This window comes from Sinocyclocheilus anshuiensis, unplaced genomic scaffold (assembly GCF_001515605.1).
Source record: "Sinocyclocheilus anshuiensis isolate Anshui unplaced genomic scaffold, SAMN03320099.WGS_v1.1 scaffold562, whole genome shotgun sequence".
Taxonomy (NCBI): Eukaryota; Metazoa; Chordata; class Actinopteri; order Cypriniformes; family Cyprinidae; genus Sinocyclocheilus; species Sinocyclocheilus anshuiensis.
Window position 1 is genome coordinate 559,327 of NW_015544158.1, and position 19,522 is coordinate 578,848.

Here is a 19,522-nt window from a genome sequence, read left to right on the forward strand (position 1 = left end):
TTTTAGTTTTTTATTTTTAATAAATTTGCAAAGATGTTAAAAAAATTTTGTTTTTTTTTGCTTGACAATTATGGTGTATGGAGTGTAGATTGTTGTGGAAAAAAACTAATTTAAAGAAGTTTACATATGGCAGCAACAAAACAAAAGGTGAAAAAAATGAAGGGGTATGACTAAATTTCGCAAGGCACTGTATAATTGTAAATATGTTAAAGGATGAAAATCTCTGCTAAGATGTAATAAATGCTACTGATAATGCAGAACTGCAATGAAGAAGCATACTGCAATGTGTACTGTAGTGTGTACTCAAGTGTACTAGCCTTGTTCCTGACAGGATGTGTGAGGTAAGAGCAGTGAGGTAAGACCGTTCCAGTCCTTCAGCAGAGCTCCTGCACTGTCCCATAGACTATCCACAAGGTACAGCACATGCTGGTGCAGCTATGACAGAAGGTTAGAACCAAAAATGCAGGATAGCACAAGCACCAGATCTCAGAGCACAAGTAGCCTAATACCCCAATATCTTATTTTTAAGCATAGAACACACAAGCGCACACTTGGAGGTAACATACCTCGCTCTCAGTGTGGAAGTGGATAAGGGCTCGGACTCTGGCTAAGACTAACTCTCTGTCTCTCTCCTGTTCGGAGGCTCCGTCTCTGGGCCTTGATAATTCAGGGTTACTGAGCAGCCTAAGAGCAGAGAAATTACACCATGTTAGCAAATCAATTAAAGTAAGTATTACTTACAGCTATCATTTACATATACGCACATGTTGGACACAAATGGGATGGGTTTTGTAGAATGACAATGAACACAGACCTATTGTAGAGGAATTCACCCGCAGTGGTAGCAAGAGGTCTGTGGGAGCAGTACACAAATTGGAAGAAGTTTTTGTGCTCATCAGGACTCAGAACATCCTCACAGGATCTGACACAAAAGGGACAATTCCAGCAATTACATGAGGAACGGTCCAGAATATGCTTCACAGAGGCGAAGTCAAAGCATGGGTGATCAAACTCTATGAGAAATAGTCAGCATGAGGAGCAAGGGGAGATACTTACTGAGAGATGACCATGAGCAATCTCATGGCCTGTATGGCCACTTCATGGTCTTTATCCAGAGTCATGGAGATCATCCTCTCCTTCAACAGAAACAGCATTCAATCGCTAATGAAAATACTTTAACTACCTGCTATGAGAGCAATCTTATCCCGAAAACCTACAACAGGACTTGAGTTAAAGACCCACGATGCACTTAAACAGCTCTTTAAATCACGGTTGTGCTAATGTGCTTGCTGCTGTTAGTGAGGGTGGGGTCCTGTGGGAAGTTATCAGGCCAGTGAGCCCAAGGCAAAACCTGAGGGGCTTCCCAGCCTGTCAATCAGCAATCATGCACTCCTGCTGTCCCACTGCAGCTTTACTGGATCTTAACGTAAAAACTGCCAAAGAAGCTTACGGACTGCGTCCATTTGAGAAGTTTGGGCAAAACAGCAAGACAAACTTACAGCCAGTAAACAACTCTCCACAAAGAGGTTTATTTTTCTACAGCAGTTACTCTCAGGTACAGTTTGAGCTTAAAACTGTGTCTGGGTATGTGATAGACAGTAGTCGCGATAAAGTCATGAAAATATGAGATTTTATTCTAAACACCTGTGATGGCAACAAGTGGAACTTTTGTAAGTTGCTTGGTTTCTGTAGCAACATGTTAAGTAGCTTCATCCACATTGAAGTATCTTTGAGCCATTCAGCTGTGTTGCACACAACTGTATATTATACATCAAATATGTTCTAATTTGATGTGACTGTGGCATGGTTTACAGCATTTTTGTGTAGAGTTCACAGACAAATTTTTCAGAAACTTGTGTTGTGCCTGGTTAGGGACATGAGGTGTATCCCAGTTCATGCATCCGTTTTGAGGTATAAATAGTGTGAATAGTGTGCTCACAATGAAGACAAAAGTGCACTTCAAATACATGGATAATGCACTTAACTGACCGAAAAAATGAAGTGTGTAATTCTGAAAACTTTGCGCACTCAACAGTCACAGCTTTCCTAACATAGTGTATAGTGCGTCATTTCGGACACAGCTATAGGGTGAGAATGTGGAAGCAGTTGTTACCTTAAACCGTATCGTGAAAAGGTCCATTTTGGAACAACTTTGATCCTGATAAAGTCCCTGTAGACCCAGCACACATTTCAGACGGACATCAGGTTGCTGTAGAATATTAAAAAAATAAAACATGCAGTCAAATATCAACTCAACTAATATTAAAAAATAAAAACGCAGTCAAACATCAACTCAACTCATCAACAACTGACATGGGTAAACATCTAAACATTTAAAAATAAATTGTTCTTTAAACATTAGGCTACTGGCGCACCTACCTTGTCATGCATCATCCATCCCACATACTTCAGATAGCTGTCGTTCAGAAACACTGAACTATACAGCTTCATCCACATCGTCAGTTCCTCCATACAGATGGCCCTGATTTCAGGAATCACGTCTCTGGAAGTCACCACACAGTGATGATGGTACATAGTTGTTTTTTTTTCCTCAAGGAAGTGAGGACTATAAGTGTGGTTGAAATAAAGATCACCTGTATCTCTTCAGGAAGACTCCTTTGAAAATGGCATCCATCATGTTCTCAATTTCAAATTTCCTTTCCTGTAACTGAGGAATGAAAGTAATTCATTCAGTTTGATTATTCACATGATCCTTGCCTTGTTTTCTGTATTTCACTGACCTAACTATTTCCTGTACATCAACACTACCATTCAAAAGTTTTGGGGTCAGTAATACTTTTTTTTTCAGCAAGGATTAATTAAATTGATCAAAAGTGAGAGTAAAGACATTTATAAAGATTTCTATTTCAAATAAAGGATGTTCTTTTGAACTTTCTGTTCATCAAAGAAACCTGAAAAAAGTATCATAGTTTCCATAAAAAAGTTTAAGCAACAAAACTGTTTTCAATAATGATAATAATAAGAAATGTTTCTTGAGCACCGAATCAGCATTCTAGAATTATTTGACAGTGAAGACTGGAATAATGGCTGCTAAAAATTTAGCTCAGATATTTGCTTTGGTAGACATTTGTATGTCTGTTTGAAATGTGCATGTCACTTAACACCAGTGAGTGTTAGAGTATCATATTTACAATGCGATTTAGACCATGTATTATATTTCTGTAGTTATGTTTACTTGCCAAAGCCAATTTTTACTCACACTTAGGAATTGGCGATTGTCAGTTTTAGACCCAGACTACAGTCCAGAATGAAATGTTGAACTCTGTAACCACACATGCGGTCACAGTCTAACCTCACTGATCTTTCTCTGGATCCTGTCCAGCCTCGGAGACGCCTGTTTGCTGGCCATCTTGGCCAGCTCGACCTCGTACAGCCGCTGACTGTTATCGACACTGACACTGAGGTTGAGAGCCACATTCACCAAAGCGCTGAGCAGCTTCACTGCTGCAGAGACACACACACACAACAAAACATCAGCTTTCGGGACGTGTGTGTTTGGTTCAGGTCAAGAGGATTTAAGGTTCAGGGGGAACTTACCTGCTAGCGTACAGGTGTGCCTGAAAGCACGAACTCTGGAATCGGAGAGCTCTGTCAGCAGTGAAATGAGTGTGTTCAAGAGGTAGCCGTCAAAGATTACACAGTTCTGACACTGGGCCACTAGCACCGATACGAACTCACAGAAGTGTGAACGAAACCTCTTCCAGTACAGGCCGGACATGATGAGGGGATACTCGCCACTGTCCTAAGGAGGATGGAGAGAGGATCAAGATGGAAAAATAGCTTTGATTTTAAATTGTGTCAAACACTACCGTTCAAAGGTTCGGGTCAGTACATTTTTTTAAAGAAATGAAATACTTTTATTTAGCAAGGACACATTAAATTGTTCAAAAGTGACAGTAAAGGCATTTGCAGTGTTACAATAGACTTCTATTTCAAATAAATGTTGTTCTTTTGAACTTTCTATTCATTCAAAGAATCCAGAAAAATCTATCATGGTTTTGACAAAAATATTAAGCAGCATAATGGTTTTCAACACCGATAATAATAACAAATGTTTCTAATGTTCAAATCAGCATATTGAATGATTTCTGAAGGATCATGTGACACTGCAACACAGGAAAAAATGACATTTTAAAATACATAACAATAAAAATCTGTTTAAATTGTAATAATATTTTTTTTAAATCCCAGACGAGATCTTAAATTAAGTTTCAAAATCAATCAAATACCATGTCAAGAGGCCATGTGACAGTTAAAATCCATGGAAATGCAAGGAACTTCTTGTATTGTAAACCTGTATCCTGTGATTTAAAAAAAAAAATACACACACAAATCAGTAAGAGCAAGGAACATGGGAAAGCAGTCAATGATCAGCACGCTGGATGTCTAACCTCATCCAGATCCTCCACCATTTTACTCATGACATCAGTACCCTTTTTGCTCTGAAACATCTCTGCTGTAACCATCCCTACAAAAGCACAAACAGCATTCACATCCTGAATGACAATATATGTTAGACACAAGCCACAAAACAAAAACAACAAACCACTGAAAATTAACTACTTATATTAGTCAGTACTGTTGTGAAATGACATTCTATTATGAAAGAGAGCACAGACATTTCAAAACTTGCCTTTGCATCCTGAACACTGGATAAAGAAGCTGATGAGATCGAGCAGTGCTGTGTCTCTGTCGCCAGTATATGCGTCAATCCAGTCATCCACCACAGCCTTTCACAAAACAAACCAAACATCCATAATAAAGATTTGTTTAAATCTATATGACCTAAAAAGAAGGGCTGATCATGCTGGACGTACCTGCATGGCACTCCTGCCCATGCTGACCACTTCAAACAACGTGACGGCTTCCACATCTCCATTTTTGAGCTGTTCGTTCTCTGCTCTGCCCAGGCTGCCATTACTGCTCTTTGAATGCTTTCGTTTGGCATTCTCAGAGCATTCCCTGGCTTTCCTCTTTCCTCTCTGCACATGACAAAATATACTTCTAAATTAGAAATGTTCTTACGGTAAATGTCAAAACGAAGTCTGTTGTACTGCTATAAAAGTCTATGAGATGTAACGTATTGTTAGGGTTTAAAAAAAACATTGTGGTTTTAGCAGATCTTACCACAGTCTTCTGTCTGTTTTCATTTCTCTCACTTGTGGCGTGATGCACCGATGCACAGGAAGAGACGTCAACTACTGAGATCTCTCTGAAAACAGTATGCACAGGCAGTTGTTTATCTGTACACAGAGAACATCTTGAATAATAAAATGTAATTAAATTGGGATATTTAAATAAGGCTGCATTAAATCTAAAGCTGCATTGAGTCTGTTTTATAATGAAAATGCAGAGGTAATTTGCAGGTGTCTCACTTTTGCACCGATCTGGACAAATTTGGCTCTGCTATCATCTCCTCTCAGATCATAGTTGGACTAGGAACAAAAGAAAAACAATTTAGAAATGTTAATGATAATTCAATTGAGTATCATGGAAGTGCTTCAATGTTCCTATATCATTGACAGTAATATTTGTAATATTTGTTACACACCAATTATCAAATATATGTACAAACATGTTATATGTAATCTGCAATAAAATGTAACACTATGCATCTAAAAAGATAACATACCTTTGCATTTTATTTACCCAGTTCACTCTAAATCGAACAAAGAAGTTCTAAAATATTGGCCTTGGTATCCTTATTTTCCAGGATATAATGTGTTTTTACTATGCAGCCTAACCCAGTGGTTCTCAACCTTTTGACTCCCATTGTCTATATAAGACAATATTTAAAAGCAATATTTCCTTAGGTACTGCTATAATGTTGACAAAGCTGCTTGTTTTTATATATTTTATATTCACAGAAACTAGATCAATAGATTTAAACATTTGAGAGCTCTTGTTGCAGTGGCTTTCCGTGATTAGATAATTTACCACAGTAAATGCAAACTAGCAAAATGTTTGTAAAAAAAAATATATATATATATAAAACATTTCGCTTCCACTTTAACTGAATAAGTCACGTCTCATAATGTACAGTTTTAAGGTACAGTTTGGATGCAGACGTGAAAAACACACATACACAAAAACTTAAGGTGACAAGTGACCCAATCTTGGATGCCATTGGCTGAGGTGCACGGCAACAAACCAAACCCAAAAACCTAATTGGCTAGTTCGAGTGTCAATCAGAATTCTTCCATTTCTCTGTTACTGTGCCATATTGAAACAAAAGCCTCATATGAGAACCTGCAGCTTCATTCATCTGAATGTGTGAGCGGCTTGAAACGTGAACAAATCTGTCAGGTTTCGAACAAGGCTCGCATGCCACTGAGTTTATTATTTAAACTAATAAGCACAGAAAGGACAATCGGGATATAGCTGACTTCTCGGCTTTATTATAGACTTGCTGTTATCTATATGTATATCAAGATAACTATGCAAAAATGCGAACGCAGCTTAATGAATCTTACCAGCGACAGTCATCTTGATCGGAGGATTAATGTAAACTGCACGTATAGATTTGGCTCCTCCCAGTTCAACATAGCCGCGTGCCGTGCACGTCAACGAGCGCGCGCTGTACGTCTGACGTAAGCTCATGGGAGCTATATTACATAACTTGAGCAAATCAGTTTACCATAATACTGCTACTACGAATAATAAGCTTAATTTATACAGCATTTTTCATAAATACTGCTTAAATAAAGTGTATATGTAAGTGAAAATATAAAACTATACCGTATATAATCACTGAATATAATAAATTGTAATATGTAATAAATACACAAAATTAGAAGGCATTCGCTTCTGATCACCGTGTTTGAGTTTATTTTGCAACAGTGACTGAATGACTTAGAAGGGTGTAGATATGAAATCACAGGTGTGATGCTGATGAATAATGCTAGCACCATCATGTACAGAATGGAAAGAACATGTGCAACAGTCACTTCAAGTATACAGATGCATTATAAAATACATTATTGCACAGGGTTTTTTTTTTTTTTTAAAGAAACAATCATCTTCATGTATTAAAACTCAGAAATCATGAGCCAACAATGCTAAAAATATCTAAAATGGTTCAAATAACTTACTCGTACGTGGTAGTACTCAGAATGTACACATTTTCCTTTTCATTTTTCAAAGTCTTATATATCTGGATCACATTATCACAGTCTTTCCTGTGGTCTATACAGATGAATAAATCGATTAACACAAAACAAATCTCTATAAATATTTTTTCAGGAGAACCACTTCATTCGGTGACAATTTCTCACCCTTCACTTCAGGCACTGTAGATCCAACTGTTAGGAGAGGTTAGAGACCAATTCCATGACTGGATTGAGGTCTTCGGTGAGCTCTTCTGAGAGTGACAGTACCATTGATATCACATTTTGTGTAGACTCTGACACCCTGTGAAAAGTAGATTCATTAATTATGCTGGATTACTTTTGCTTGACTCTAACAAATGGAAGCAAAACCACTCTCACCAGCTCATGTGATGTGCTGGCAACTGAGGATCCAGCTTCGACCCGTCCTCTTTCGAAAGAGACATCTTCAGCAGCTTGAAATTGGCCTCAATATCCTTTTTTATGATGGATAATGGCAAAATATCTTTGAGAGAGTTTAGGACTTGCTGTAACAGAAACAAACAAAATGATACACAGAATCAACTTTCTTTGGTTTTGTTTTTTTTTGAAAAGGTCACATACTGTAGATAAAATGATGATCAAGTCAAACAAACTCACATGAATTGCTGATAGCTGATGTGCGATGTACTTATGACTGCCCAGATGTTTCACATCTTCATCTAACTGCTGACTGAGAACCAGCAGCTGATTCAGCCTCCCAATATGAGGAAAATAAGCTGGAATGATAAAACATTTCCCAATCAAACTGATTAATCAGCTATGCTTTATTAAAGAACACACTGATTAGGTGTAAATAAATCTTCCTGTGTTTAAAATATGGGAGATTCTAGCACTTTTGAATTGTTTGTTTGTTTTAATAGATTGTATATATTATACACATACTATAAATGTATTAAGGAGGCGAGCTCGCTAAATATTTTTAAAAGATAAACATTTTTTTTTTTAGAATTCACTTTTAACTACCAAATGACTTTTATGCAACATTCTATGATGTCTTTTATTATTACTATTATTATTTCCATTTTTGGTATGCATTTTATGTGTACTAATTAAATTTTGTATTATCATAAAGTTAATTTTTAATATGTTATATTAATTTACTAATATACTTGATGCTTTTTGTAATGTTTTTTCATTGTAAAGCACTTTGAGCTGCATTTTTTGTTTGAAAGGTGCTATATAAATAAAGTTTATTATTATTATTACCCACATAGAGTCTCAAGCACTGGGCAGTGAATGTTACTGTACCCAATTATCATTCTCCCCATTTATTCTGTGGTCTCACCATCTGAAGGTGGTCTTTCCAACATGTCAATAGGGCTGCCATGTATCATATAAACTTCAACTCGAGGGAATAGAGTGGATAATCCTACAACTTCCAAATACTCCTAAAGAAATGGAAATAAATGAAAACACATCATCCAGAAATTATAACTGGGTTAAAAGGAATGGTTAATGGTTTACCTCAAGCTGAAGCACCGGTTCATTGAGATGTTCAAGGCACTGGTTCATCTGATATATTATCTCAGCCTCTATAAACAGAATCAAATTTAGAGGTTGTAAACATATTTGATAGCAATTACCAATTTCGATTTTCAGTAAAAACTATTATTTTATTCCTAAGTTTACCTTGTTTTTGAAAACACTCAAACTCCTCAGGACTTGTGTCCTGTTTAAGCTGCTCCTGAAACTGCTAATTCAGATTAGACGTTTGAATGAGACAACACAAGATATATTCAGTGTTCAAAGATCTGAGCATCAGTGTAAGTGTCTCACCTGATGGACCTGAGCTCTGATCAGTAAGTCCAACTGGCTGCAGAGACACAGCATCTCCAGTGCCACCTGCTCACTGCTTAGGTGGATGGGCATCAAGGGCTTCCTCGCGCACACTTCAACTGCAAATATTACATAATCGAGAAATAAAACATGAATGCATTCATATTCAGTCAGATGATCATTTCATTACAAATGCAACTATTATTGAAGAGCTCGGTATTACCTTTGAAATGTGGACTGTAAGAACAAGGTTTGCAAAGCGGATCCGTCAGACTCACTGCTGCCATTGTCACCTTAATAATCCCACCGGTGACTCAGATTCATATGATTAATACTGCATTTATTGGTTTATTCATCCATTAATGGTGTTTGTCATTCTCATGGCAAAGGTTGGGCTTTTCAGTGGTCCTCCTCTCCATGGTGTTCACTCACACAGCGGCATGAGATGTAAACATAAACAAATCTGGTGAACGACGAGAAACCACGAAACGTATCGTTGTTCTGTGGATCTGCACTGAACTACCTGCCATAGAAACAGAATAAAGTGGTTAGAATGGCCATTTTTATGACACGAATGACTGAATGGGCGGAGCTTGGTCCAAGCGTTGTATTTCTTGCATGAGTCGAAATAGCTTCTTTTTTATTTGAACTTTAACATTGTGTATTTTCAATTCATTTACTTTTTAACGTTTCATACTTATCTATTTAGGTAGGTTTACACCTTTTTGCAAACCGATAGTGAAGCAGCAAATACAGAAGTGGCACGAGGTGTTTTTTTCTCTGTGCTTTTAAGGATGGGCCAACCACAGTCTGGGTGAGAATTTCTGAGGTGAAATGCTGTTTTATGTCATACAAATAAATTTAATCGCCTATCATTTTTTAACTTAACCCTCTGGTATTGTTCATTTGGGATCAAAAGTGACCGAACACGTGAAATGTAACTTTTTCTTATTTTCAGTCAAATCAATGTAATATATTTTGTTCAATAATACTTTTTCATGAGAGAATTAATGAGAGAATTTCATGGTCCAAATAATATTTATGCAATAATTATGATCAATTGTTGTGTAATTATGATTGATTTTGTTTCTAATATTTTTATATTACTTTAGTTTTCAGTTATGGCAGTATTTCATGTTAAAATAGAGACAATGCCGAAGTAAGAAGTAATAAAAGAAGAACACCTGCAATTCCATTGTTTAGCCACTAGATACTTATTTAGCCCTATATAAAAAGGCTTATAAATTCTCTATTTGTTTTTAGACTTAAATACTTTCTTTTTTTAAGTTGTGGATTTGGATATATATTTAGACATTCTCAAAGACAACTTTTTTGTAAAGGTATAGATTTTTTTGTTTGAAAAGTTGGTTTGAAATGTCAGTTTTTGCATTAATTTTACTACAGTCAAACCTGAACACTAAGACATTTTGTTACACACCAAAATTCAACAAAAATGTAACAAATGAACAGGAATGCTTTATCAGAGGTTAATCAATCTGATTTCAACCTCTTATTTAAGTCTTCTGGCTCAATTTTGCCATATTGGTACAGCCACACCAGTTCATTTTTGTGTGTATAATAGTGTGTTGTGTGTGTGTGTGAGTGTTTGAGTGGGTATGTCTGTTTTGTATTTTTGATGGTTTAGACTAGTGTAACCCCTTCCTTGGTGTCTGTGCAGTTTTTACTGCATTGTGGCTTAATTATTGATTTTATTTCACGCATTTGCAAAAACATGCGTTGTGTTACAGTCACACTAGTTCATACCATTTTAAATACATTTTTATGTATAATTTTATACATATATTGTTCTAAAAAAAAGTACCCATACAAATTTACAATATACAATAATTTGTATTTAAATGCCAGACAAAGAAGGATAACTGTTTTAATTTTGTTCTCTAAATATATTTAATTTCACTTTATCAATCAAAGAATCATTAATAAAAGGATGGAGCTATTTCCAATGTTTATTAAATAGTAATAAACATACACATGAAAAATCTTAAGACCTGTTCCATGATTCCAATGAATTATAATAAAACACTGCTTATTTAGAAGTTGTCACGCATATTTAAAGTGACAGGTATACTAAGAAATCAAAGTAAAAAAACAAAACATTTAAATAGTGTGCTGATAAAGAAAACAATACTTACACAGTACTGATATCTTGTATTACAAAAAACAGACAATAATTTTTCTGCAAAGTTTCAAATAAAAAAAAAATACAGCTGTAGTTAAACATTTTTTCTATCACAATCATTTCCTCAAGAAGTGCATCTGAAAAAAACAAATCCGTTAGCAGAACTTTGCCAAGCTATTTTAAAAAAGAAGTCCTGCTTTTGTCACAATTATTCATTTACATGCTTCATAACACAAAACAGCAATAAGTTCCATCATATTTCTGCTCCTTTTTGTGACAATATGATACACCAGCAGAAGAGTCCATTGGCTGCAGCAGAAAACCTGAATTTCCCTTGAGTTAGAGCTGAATTGATTTACTGATCAGTCTGGTGAAGTTTCCTAAGAGACACCAAGTTATGGCCGTCCACCAGGATTCAGCGTGAGATTAGCCATGAGCTCATGAACCGCTGCAAATATTGTGCACTCTCCTGTTGAAAAAAAAGAAGCTAGCATTAAAATTGATATGTAAATATAGAAACATTTAATGTTAAACAAATAACTGAGAAATATTATATTCTGATTTCCATATCAATTTAAATATTCATATTCAACAAAACAGATGTGCAAACCTTGTCGTGGTGGATGGTGCTCATTGAACCTCCTGAGGATGGAGCTGACCATCAGGGCCGCGGCTCCCGAAGAGCTGTGCTGGCGGGGGATATCAGCCTGCTGGGTCAGTCCAGTAGCCATGTCATACACAATAGGCACTATGATGCTGATGGGCTCCTGCGGTACCGGTAGCCTCTGGGTCAGCTGGAGCTGTGGAAGAGCATCACTTCAAGTTAATACATGTTAGGAATCCATAGTAAACTCAAACCACAGCCCACACACAAGTTGCTGGGCGTACAATGGCCGGAATATTAGTGTAATAACAAAATTAGAATTCAGGACATGGTGATATAGGGTGAGATCATATTTTAACCATTGGGAATTGGTCGTATAGTGAAAGGAGACATTGCAAACCAGAATGGAATGATTGAAGCACTTACAAAAAAGAGCATCTTGGTCTTAAGCACCACAGCAATGGTTCCTGGTGGGGCAATGGGAGGAGCGCTGGGTGGGATGGTCAGACAGAACTGCACATTCCAATTCAGCTGGGCCGCTTGGTCTGGGAACTAGAGGAAAAACAATGGGCCAGTGAGCTTCCAAATGAACAATACCACTCAAAAGTTTAGGAAGTTATTTTTTTTATTGTTTTGGAAAGAGGTCTCTTATACTAACCAAGGTAAAAACAGAAATATTGTGAAAAATTACAATTTAAATACCTGTTTTCTATTATAATATATTTACGCATTTTATTCCTGTGATGGCAAAGCTAGATTGTTGCTTAAAGCTTTACATTTTCAGAAGCCATTATTTCAGTCTTTAGAGTTACATGATGCTTCAGAAATCATTTTAAATATGCTGATTTGGTGCTTAAGTGATACTTTCTTTCAGGATTTTTTTTTTTAGCATTTATTTGAAATCTTTACTGACCATATTAATGTATCCTTACTAAATAGAAGTATTAATTAAAAATCGAATTGACCCCAAACTTTGGAAACGTAGTGTATGCTTGCACACGACCAAAAAGAAAAAATTCAAATAAACATGAACGTGCTTACCAACTCCAGTTTCATGATGCGAACACAGTCTCTGAGTATGTTGGTGGGAGCTCCCAACAGCTTTGTGAAGGCATTTAGTGTGTTGTATTTAAAGGGTGGTCCTGCAACCTACGGTGAAAGTGAAAGAGAATGACTTGCATTTGCATGACTGCAGAATACCTGGCTTGATGGTATGGCCAAGATGGCTGCTGAGTGAACATATTTGCTTTAAATATGAAAAAAAAAATGCACAGCTAATTGCAACCAACAGAATAGTGAAGATAAGTGTTTTCAAACTAGTTTTAAACAGGTAGTCCCAAACTGACATTAAGCCAGTGTTGTTAAATCAGGATGAACAGGACATTCAAACAAACACATTACAATTCTCTCAGCTGCTACCTTCTAATACATAAACTGAACAAGAGGAAATTAGACCTTCATGATAGTTAGTGAGTTGATGCAGTGAGTTTTTTCCTACCCTGGTCTCAAAGAACTTCTCCAGGACCTGCAGCTCCTCCTGCGACCAGGGTCCAGTGTTTTCTGGTGTGACTTTCAGCTGCAGAGTCTGGTAGGTTTTGGGGTTTAGAGCCACTCTACATTTAAGCACTTCTGTCTTAAACATGATGACGCCTGGTTCGTTGGAGTTCACAATAGTAAGCTGTTAAGAGAAGGTAATCGAGAGTGATGCAAATACAGTGTATAAGCAGAATCATATCACTCTGACTGGTTAAATTATGTGGTTATAACAGTTTCTGACTCACATTGGGTTCTAACTGTATAATTCTCTGTAGGTGGCGTCTCATGATGACAGAACCCAGGAAGCGCTCCAGAGGTGAGCACAGGTAGCTGCCCGCCAGCCCTGGCACTGGGCATGGCATGGGTGAAGGCAGAAGCAACACATGTAGTTTGCTGTGGGTGAGGATGGTGGGAATAGAAGCGGCCCAGGACCGCTGTGGCAGTTTACGGGGTGGAGGCATTGCCTGTGAACCTAAACACAAACACACATAGTGATTGATTGAACAAAATCAACTACTGCTTATTGCTGGAAGTCATATGAAACGCAAATAATGTTAAATTCTCTCATTTACACTACTTTATTATTTATTTTTTTGGAAATTTGTAGTTTTATTAAGCAAGGACATGTTAAATTGATCAAAAGTGACAGTAAAGACATTTATAATCTTACAAAATATATACAATATATATATATTTTTTACATTCTATTCAACTAGAATCCTAAAAAATGTATCATGGTTTACACAAAAATATTAAGCAGCACAACTGCTTTCAAAATAAGATGAATTGTTTTTTGAGCACCAAATCAGCATAATAGAATGATTTCTGAAGAATCATGTGACACTGAAGACTGGAGTAATGGCTGCTGAAAATTCAGCTTTGCCATCACAGGAATAAATTAGTAAATTCAATTTAAATTATGTAAAAAAAAAAAAAAAAAAAGCTATTTTGATGTTTTTGAGTTTTACCTTGGAGAGCATAACAAACTTCAAAAACATTAAAAAATCTTTACAAATCAAATTTTTGAATGTCGAGCCTAGGACAAACTAAGTAATTATCGGGAGGATCTAGGTTATATTTTACCCCAAAATCAAAAGAATTCATAATAAATACTGAGCCATCTATTTTTGATGTCTACCTTTACAACCATCAAGATATTCTTCATTGCAGCAAAGCCAATTAAGCAGAAAACCTCTAGCTGCAATTTAATAATAATAATAATAAATAATAATTCTCATTACTGTAATGTGGAAAAAAATATGTATATTTAAAAAATAATAAGTAAAATACTGATCTTATCGTGTTCTGATAAGATAGATCAGTCTTTAGACTCTCTGGACTTACTGGTACCAGCTCGAGGAGAGTGGGATGGGTCTGGAATAGGTGAGTGCAAAGAAGGGTTGCCTGGTGACATGCCAGGGATTCGTGCCCCGGGAGAGGGTCCAGAGACCTGCGGAGAACCTGGCCATGGCCCAACCCTTGGGCTGGCGGACACCATCGTGTATGGTGAACTGGGGTCAAGAGTTCCTGAAACACAAATGAAAGACATTTGGACCATAACTCACCATCTCAAGGAGTGTCAGCTTCCATCGATGTACACAGATTTTACTCCATGGCAGTAACGGTGCTCAACACAACCCCACAAAAAGACATCCCTACTGCGAAGTCAGAGCTGCTTCTATTAAGTACCGTACAATGATGATTTTGTATGATTAACACAAGGCAAAAGAGATTTAAACTGATTCACTTTCACATGAATTCAACTGCAGACCGATTATGATATTTTGAAGCATCAAAATTTACTGAATTGGGACGTACTGTGACTAATGTGAGATAATTGACAATATTGTACAAAAATACACTATCATTCAAAAGTTTGGGGTCAGTAAGTTTTTTAACTTTTCATTTAAAAAGTTTAGTTTTAAAATACATTTATATTACAAAAACATTTCCAATTAATGTTGTTCTTTTGAACTTTCTCTTTCACCAGAGAATCCTAAAAAAATGTATCATGGTTTCAACTTTCTTTCTTGAGCACCAAATGAGCATGATTTCTGAAGGATCACGTGAAGACTGGAGTAATGGCTGCTAAAAAAATAAAAATAATAATAATAATAATTGCATCTTAAAAATATATTAAAATAGCAAACAGTTATTTTAATTGTAATATTATTTTACAATATTACTGTATTTTTGAACAAATAAATGCAGCCTTGGTGGGCATAAGTGACTTCTTACACACCCCAAAATTGTGAATAAAATAAAATAAAAATAAAAACAATTTTTCCTTTGTATTTTTTTTTCTTGAATATAATCATGCATATGATTCGGACATAGATGTTTTGTTTTCCAAGTCCCACCAGTCAAAGAAGCAGAGAGAAGCAAGAAATAATCAAGAAAGTAGGGATGTGCATCTCATGACTCAGGCCGATATGATACGCATCTCGATGCATAGCCAACGATACGATACATTAAAGATACATATGAAGCAGCTACCGATGCGATGCAATACGATTCACCCCTATTACGATGCAGTGCGATCCGATTTCGATTCGATTCAACACAATGCGATTCGATGCAATATGATGCAATGGAGAAAATGTGATCACTTTGAATGCCTCGAGGCCTGTTTCATAAAACAAGTTAACCAAATAAGCCAGGTTTATTTCAGTTAGTCTGACTCATTGTCAAATGATTTGGTTCCATAAAGCAAATTTAACATGGGCCTAGATCAAGCTTAGTCACTGTGGCAACTTATGCTGGGAAACTAACCTGGTCTAAAGCAGGCTAACTGTCAGGCTAAGCTAAGCTCCTCTACTGACCAATAGGAACACAATGATATTACCACTGTCTCACATACTATTATTTGCCTTTTTTTTTCTTTTTTTTTTTTTACAGTTTCTAGCCATGCAGCCTTTCTCTCTGGTTTTATTACAGCTGTACCTTTTAGTTTGCAGAACAGATAGCAGCACATTAGAACATTACAATCTAAAATGGCTCTTTAAAGCATTAAAATAACTAAATTAAAAGTTAAAATCACTGAATTAAAAATGAAAATAAATAATAAAAGAAAATGACTACATACATGGTACGGGTTGGGGGGCGATGTGAGGGGTGGATAAACCCCTCTGCCTGGAGGCTGCGTCTGGGGGTGGGGCATGAAGGTGTCATCCATGCTTGTCGGGGAGGGAGGGTTGTCGTCCTCGTTGACCGAGCGTCTGCGGGCGTCTTGGTTATTATCCACAAACATGTTCAAGAAAGTCTTCGGAAAATCATGGAAAAAGTGACAATTACGGCCATGCACACCTCTACTGCAGCGGTTAAAGGGACAGTCCAAAGAAAAATAAATTTGTCATAATTTACTCACCCTCAAGTTATGTTTGCAAACAAACAGTTTTGATTTGAACCCCTTGATTACCACTGTATGAAAAAAAAAAGGCCTATGATGGAATCAGTGGGAATCAAAACTAATTGGTTATTAAAATTCTTCATAATATCTTCTTTTATGTTCCACAGAAGAAAGAAAATCAAGTACAATACAAGTTTGGAATGACATGAGAGTGAGTAAATGATGACAGAATTTGCTTTTTGGGTGACTATCCCTTTAATATGTTTAATATTTTTGATCCACCCACCTTCAGTCCAGGGGCAGGATAGAAACCTTCAACTATCTTGGTATTGTCAAAAAGACTATAGGCCCCATCACGGATAGCCACTACACCTCTGCTACGGCAGTAGATGTCAATGCAGTACATGTTGCGGAAGGCCAGACGGATGTGAGTGGGTGACTGAGGCAGGATGGAGAAGCACTGGTATGCCGTATTGGTCCTTTGGGTGAGACCCAGCATAGGCACTGTGGGTAGTTTGTTGATGGCATTTAGAGGAGCTTGAGTGTCTGAGAGGACCTGAGAACAGACAAGTATGTGAGAATACTACCAGCAGCTGCTAATGAATAGCGATATATTGCCAATATCCACTCCAAATCGGTCAGTTAACAATTTTATGTTTTAAAAACATATTGACAATATGTTAAATGTAAATAAAAATACAATATGGTGAATATGAATACAAATACAAATAATACAACTACAAAATACAGTTCAATGACCAGTGACCGCTTGAATTTTAGTAAGTAAATGAAGTATGACATTTAGTGTCAAGGCTCTAGATACCTGTAGAAGTTGTACTACATTGGGTGTCTTGTTGAACATTTCTTGAAGTTGGTGGAGAATTATGTTGTGACAGTTGCTACAGCCTGAATTGGGCCCCACAGTCCCCAGGGCCAGATGGTAACGCTGGGTTACTGAGTTCCACTGTATCGTCACCTGAAAGAAACAGGAACTTGTAGTAAATGAAACTAGTGTGATTTAAACTAAATCACTAAATAAAGAGATTAAAGACCTTTAACATCTGCATTTTAACAAGATGAAAAGGTTTTTACCGAGCTGCCTTTGGTGTTGCCATAGCACAGAACCAGCTTTCGGTAATTGTACAGCCGTATCTCTGAGAAAAGGCTCAAATAGGAGGAAATTTCTGGAAAATGTAGATTATTAATTATTAACTTCAAACCATTCATAAGTCAAGTGTTTTTTCATACCTATAATAACATTCAAAGGTTTGGGGTTGGTAAGATTTTTTTTATGTTTATGAAAGAAGTCTTTATGCTCACAAGTCTGCATTTATTTGATAAAAACATAGTAAAACAGTAATATTGTGAAATTATTAAAAATTAAAATAACAAAACTTAAAATAAAATTGTATTAAAAAAAAAATCTATTTTAATATATTTGTATTCCTGTGAAGGAATTTAAAATAGATGTAATAATTGAATACTTCAAATGTACTATGGCACCAAAAGAATACAAATCATAGCTAGCATGGTTATTACAAAAACTCAAATTAAAATGCAAGAGATGCAACTAGTTAGAACAGTGGTACCTACCAGGTAAAGCGCGTGAGAACTCCAGCACACATTCATAAAGCTGACTAATGCTGTTCCAGTCGTTCAGGAACATCTCCACCACCTTCCTGCCACCCACCGGCTCCGAAAGAGGATTCTCATAAGTCAGGTAGACATGCCGCGTGGAAGCTGAGTTGAAATAGACAGAAAATATTGTAAAAGACACATACTTAACTTTTTAAAAAGCTGTTAGAGGAAAATTAACTATCCTTACCTTGCTCTTTGTTGGCTGTGCTGTTGAGTGGACAACTGGAGAAAACTAAATCCGCCACCCATGTGCGATTATTCCGGCCCTGTAGTCTGAACGTACAGTCCAGCAGGGAGCGCTCCAGAGCTTTTCTCGTTTCCTTACTCACTCCCTTACAATGTGGAACTCTGAGGTAGAGAAGGAAAACAATTGATAAACTACCATCAAAAGTTGGGGTCAGTAAGATTTTTTTTATACATTTTTGAAAGAGGTCTCATCCTCAGCAGGCTTGCATTAATTTGATTTTATTTTTTTTTAAGTAAAAACTGCAATATTGTGAAATATTTTGTATACTAATATTTTTTATAATTGAAAAATGTTTTAATATATTTTAAAATACAATTTATTCTTTTGACACCAAAGCTGAATTTTCAGCAGCCATTACTTGATGCTCAATAAACATTTCTTATTATCAACATTTAAAACAGATGTGCTGCTTAATATTTTTTTGTGGAAACCATGACACATTTTTTAGAATTCTTTGACACATAAAAAGTTTCAAAGAACAAGAACAAGTCTGGTTTATTAACTTCAGAGATGCTTGAATTGACAACCAGAGATAAATCTTACTTCAGAATACGTATGGCATGGCTACAGCCATCTCCTTCGACCTGAACCCCTTGATGAGGAATCTCCATATTGGACAACTGCGAGAATAAAAGACCATTCAGTAAACACAAAATGTGACCTTTACAACGAATAGCTTCAGATAATATAACACTGCTTTCACCATCTAAAGGATATGCAGTACCTCACAGCGTAATCCGATGAGAGGCATGTTGGTGTCACACATGGCCACCAGGTGGGCCAGCTCCTTATTGAAGGCACACATCTCTCCTGACCTCTTGGGTTTCTTTGGTTCAATGGCACTTTGCTCTCCTGACAACTACAGAGTGACCAAAGCAAGACTTCATTACATACAATTAAAAGCTGAACAGCACAAAAGAAAAGGCACCCACTTCACCTCTTTAAAAACCACACAAAGTGGTTTAAAGGGGTCATATGACGTTGCTAAAAAATAACATTATTTTGTGTATTTGGTGTAATGAAATGTGTTTATGTGGTTTAAGGTTCAAAAAACACATTATTT

At 36.5% G+C, this 19,522-nt stretch overlaps 3 protein-coding genes across 4 annotated transcripts in view; all 3 read right to left on the reverse strand.

Annotated features, from left to right (window-relative positions):
- Positions 1–6,575, reverse strand: part of LOC107695463 (cohesin subunit SA-2-like) — a 23,263-nt gene extending 16,688 nt beyond the window's left edge. The window contains exons 1-16 of the mRNA XM_016495369.1: positions 6,495–6,575; positions 5,397–5,456; positions 5,149–5,233; positions 4,839–5,003; positions 4,655–4,751; positions 4,413–4,489; positions 4,251–4,322; positions 3,559–3,763; positions 3,314–3,465; positions 2,595–2,668; positions 2,380–2,503; positions 2,114–2,209; positions 1,057–1,136; positions 815–922; positions 567–684; positions 318–435 (exon numbers count right to left, since the gene is read on the reverse strand). Coding sequence (XP_016350855.1) covers positions 318–435; positions 567–684; positions 815–922; positions 1,057–1,136; positions 2,114–2,209; positions 2,380–2,503; positions 2,595–2,668; positions 3,314–3,465; positions 3,559–3,763; positions 4,251–4,322; positions 4,413–4,489; positions 4,655–4,751; positions 4,839–5,003; positions 5,149–5,233; positions 5,397–5,434 — 1,609 coding nt within the window. The 5' untranslated portion in view covers positions 5,435–5,456; positions 6,495–6,575. The remainder of the gene's footprint in view (positions 1–317; positions 436–566; positions 685–814; positions 923–1,056; positions 1,137–2,113; positions 2,210–2,379; positions 2,504–2,594; positions 2,669–3,313; positions 3,466–3,558; positions 3,764–4,250; positions 4,323–4,412; positions 4,490–4,654; positions 4,752–4,838; positions 5,004–5,148; positions 5,234–5,396; positions 5,457–6,494) is intronic.
- Positions 6,576–6,865: 290 nt separating this feature from the next.
- Positions 6,866–9,462, reverse strand: LOC107695487 (uncharacterized). 2 transcript variants are annotated; one of them, XM_016495421.1, is made up of 8 exons: positions 9,169–9,462; positions 8,946–9,064; positions 8,799–8,859; positions 8,634–8,701; positions 8,455–8,557; positions 7,767–7,885; positions 7,509–7,654; positions 6,866–7,431 (listed from the first exon to the last, which is right to left on the reverse strand). In XM_016495421.1, exons 1-8 carry the CDS (start codon positions 9,230–9,232, stop codon positions 7,326–7,328), a joined length of 786 nt encoding a protein of 261 aa, XP_016350907.1. In that variant the 5' UTR covers positions 9,233–9,462; the 3' UTR covers positions 6,866–7,325. The 2 variants fall into 2 exon arrangements, with proteins under 2 accessions (XP_016350907.1, XP_016350906.1); XM_016495420.1 differs by having other exon boundaries at positions 8,799–8,862.
- A 1,613-nt stretch (positions 9,463–11,075) lies between these two features.
- The window catches only part of LOC107695451 (mediator of RNA polymerase II transcription subunit 14-like), a 14,863-nt gene continuing 6,416 nt past the window's right edge, over positions 11,076–19,522 (reverse strand). The window contains exons 15-30 of the mRNA XM_016495353.1: positions 19,184–19,318; positions 19,003–19,079; positions 18,400–18,560; positions 18,168–18,314; positions 17,667–17,758; positions 17,398–17,550; positions 16,861–17,130; positions 16,311–16,487; positions 14,849–14,852; positions 14,570–14,752; positions 13,471–13,697; positions 13,188–13,367; positions 12,731–12,838; positions 12,116–12,241; positions 11,696–11,885; positions 11,076–11,554 (exon numbers count right to left, since the gene is read on the reverse strand). Of these exons, the coding sequence (XP_016350839.1) occupies positions 11,481–11,554; positions 11,696–11,885; positions 12,116–12,241; positions 12,731–12,838; positions 13,188–13,367; positions 13,471–13,697; positions 14,570–14,752; positions 14,849–14,852; positions 16,311–16,487; positions 16,861–17,130; positions 17,398–17,550; positions 17,667–17,758; positions 18,168–18,314; positions 18,400–18,560; positions 19,003–19,079; positions 19,184–19,318 (2,304 nt within the window). The 3' untranslated portion in view covers positions 11,076–11,480. The remainder of the gene's footprint in view (positions 11,555–11,695; positions 11,886–12,115; positions 12,242–12,730; positions 12,839–13,187; positions 13,368–13,470; positions 13,698–14,569; positions 14,753–14,848; positions 14,853–16,310; positions 16,488–16,860; positions 17,131–17,397; positions 17,551–17,666; positions 17,759–18,167; positions 18,315–18,399; positions 18,561–19,002; positions 19,080–19,183; positions 19,319–19,522) is intronic.

What these genes read in the sequence shown, in the direction of transcription:
- LOC107695487 (XM_016495420.1), bottom strand. Translation starts at nt 9,232, where the DNA reads ATGGCAGCAGTGAGTCTGACGGATCCGCTTTGCAAACCTTGTTCTTAC. An exon ending in AACCGGTGCTTCAGCTTGAG is followed by an intron (nt 8,558 to 8,633) that starts GTAAACCATTAA and finishes CCATTTCTTTAG; the next exon opens with GAGTATTTGGAAGTTGTAGG. An exon ending in CCAGCACATCACATGAGCTG is followed by an intron (nt 7,432 to 7,508) that starts GTGAGAGTGGTT and finishes TACTTTTCACAG; the next exon opens with GGTGTCAGAGTCTACACAAA.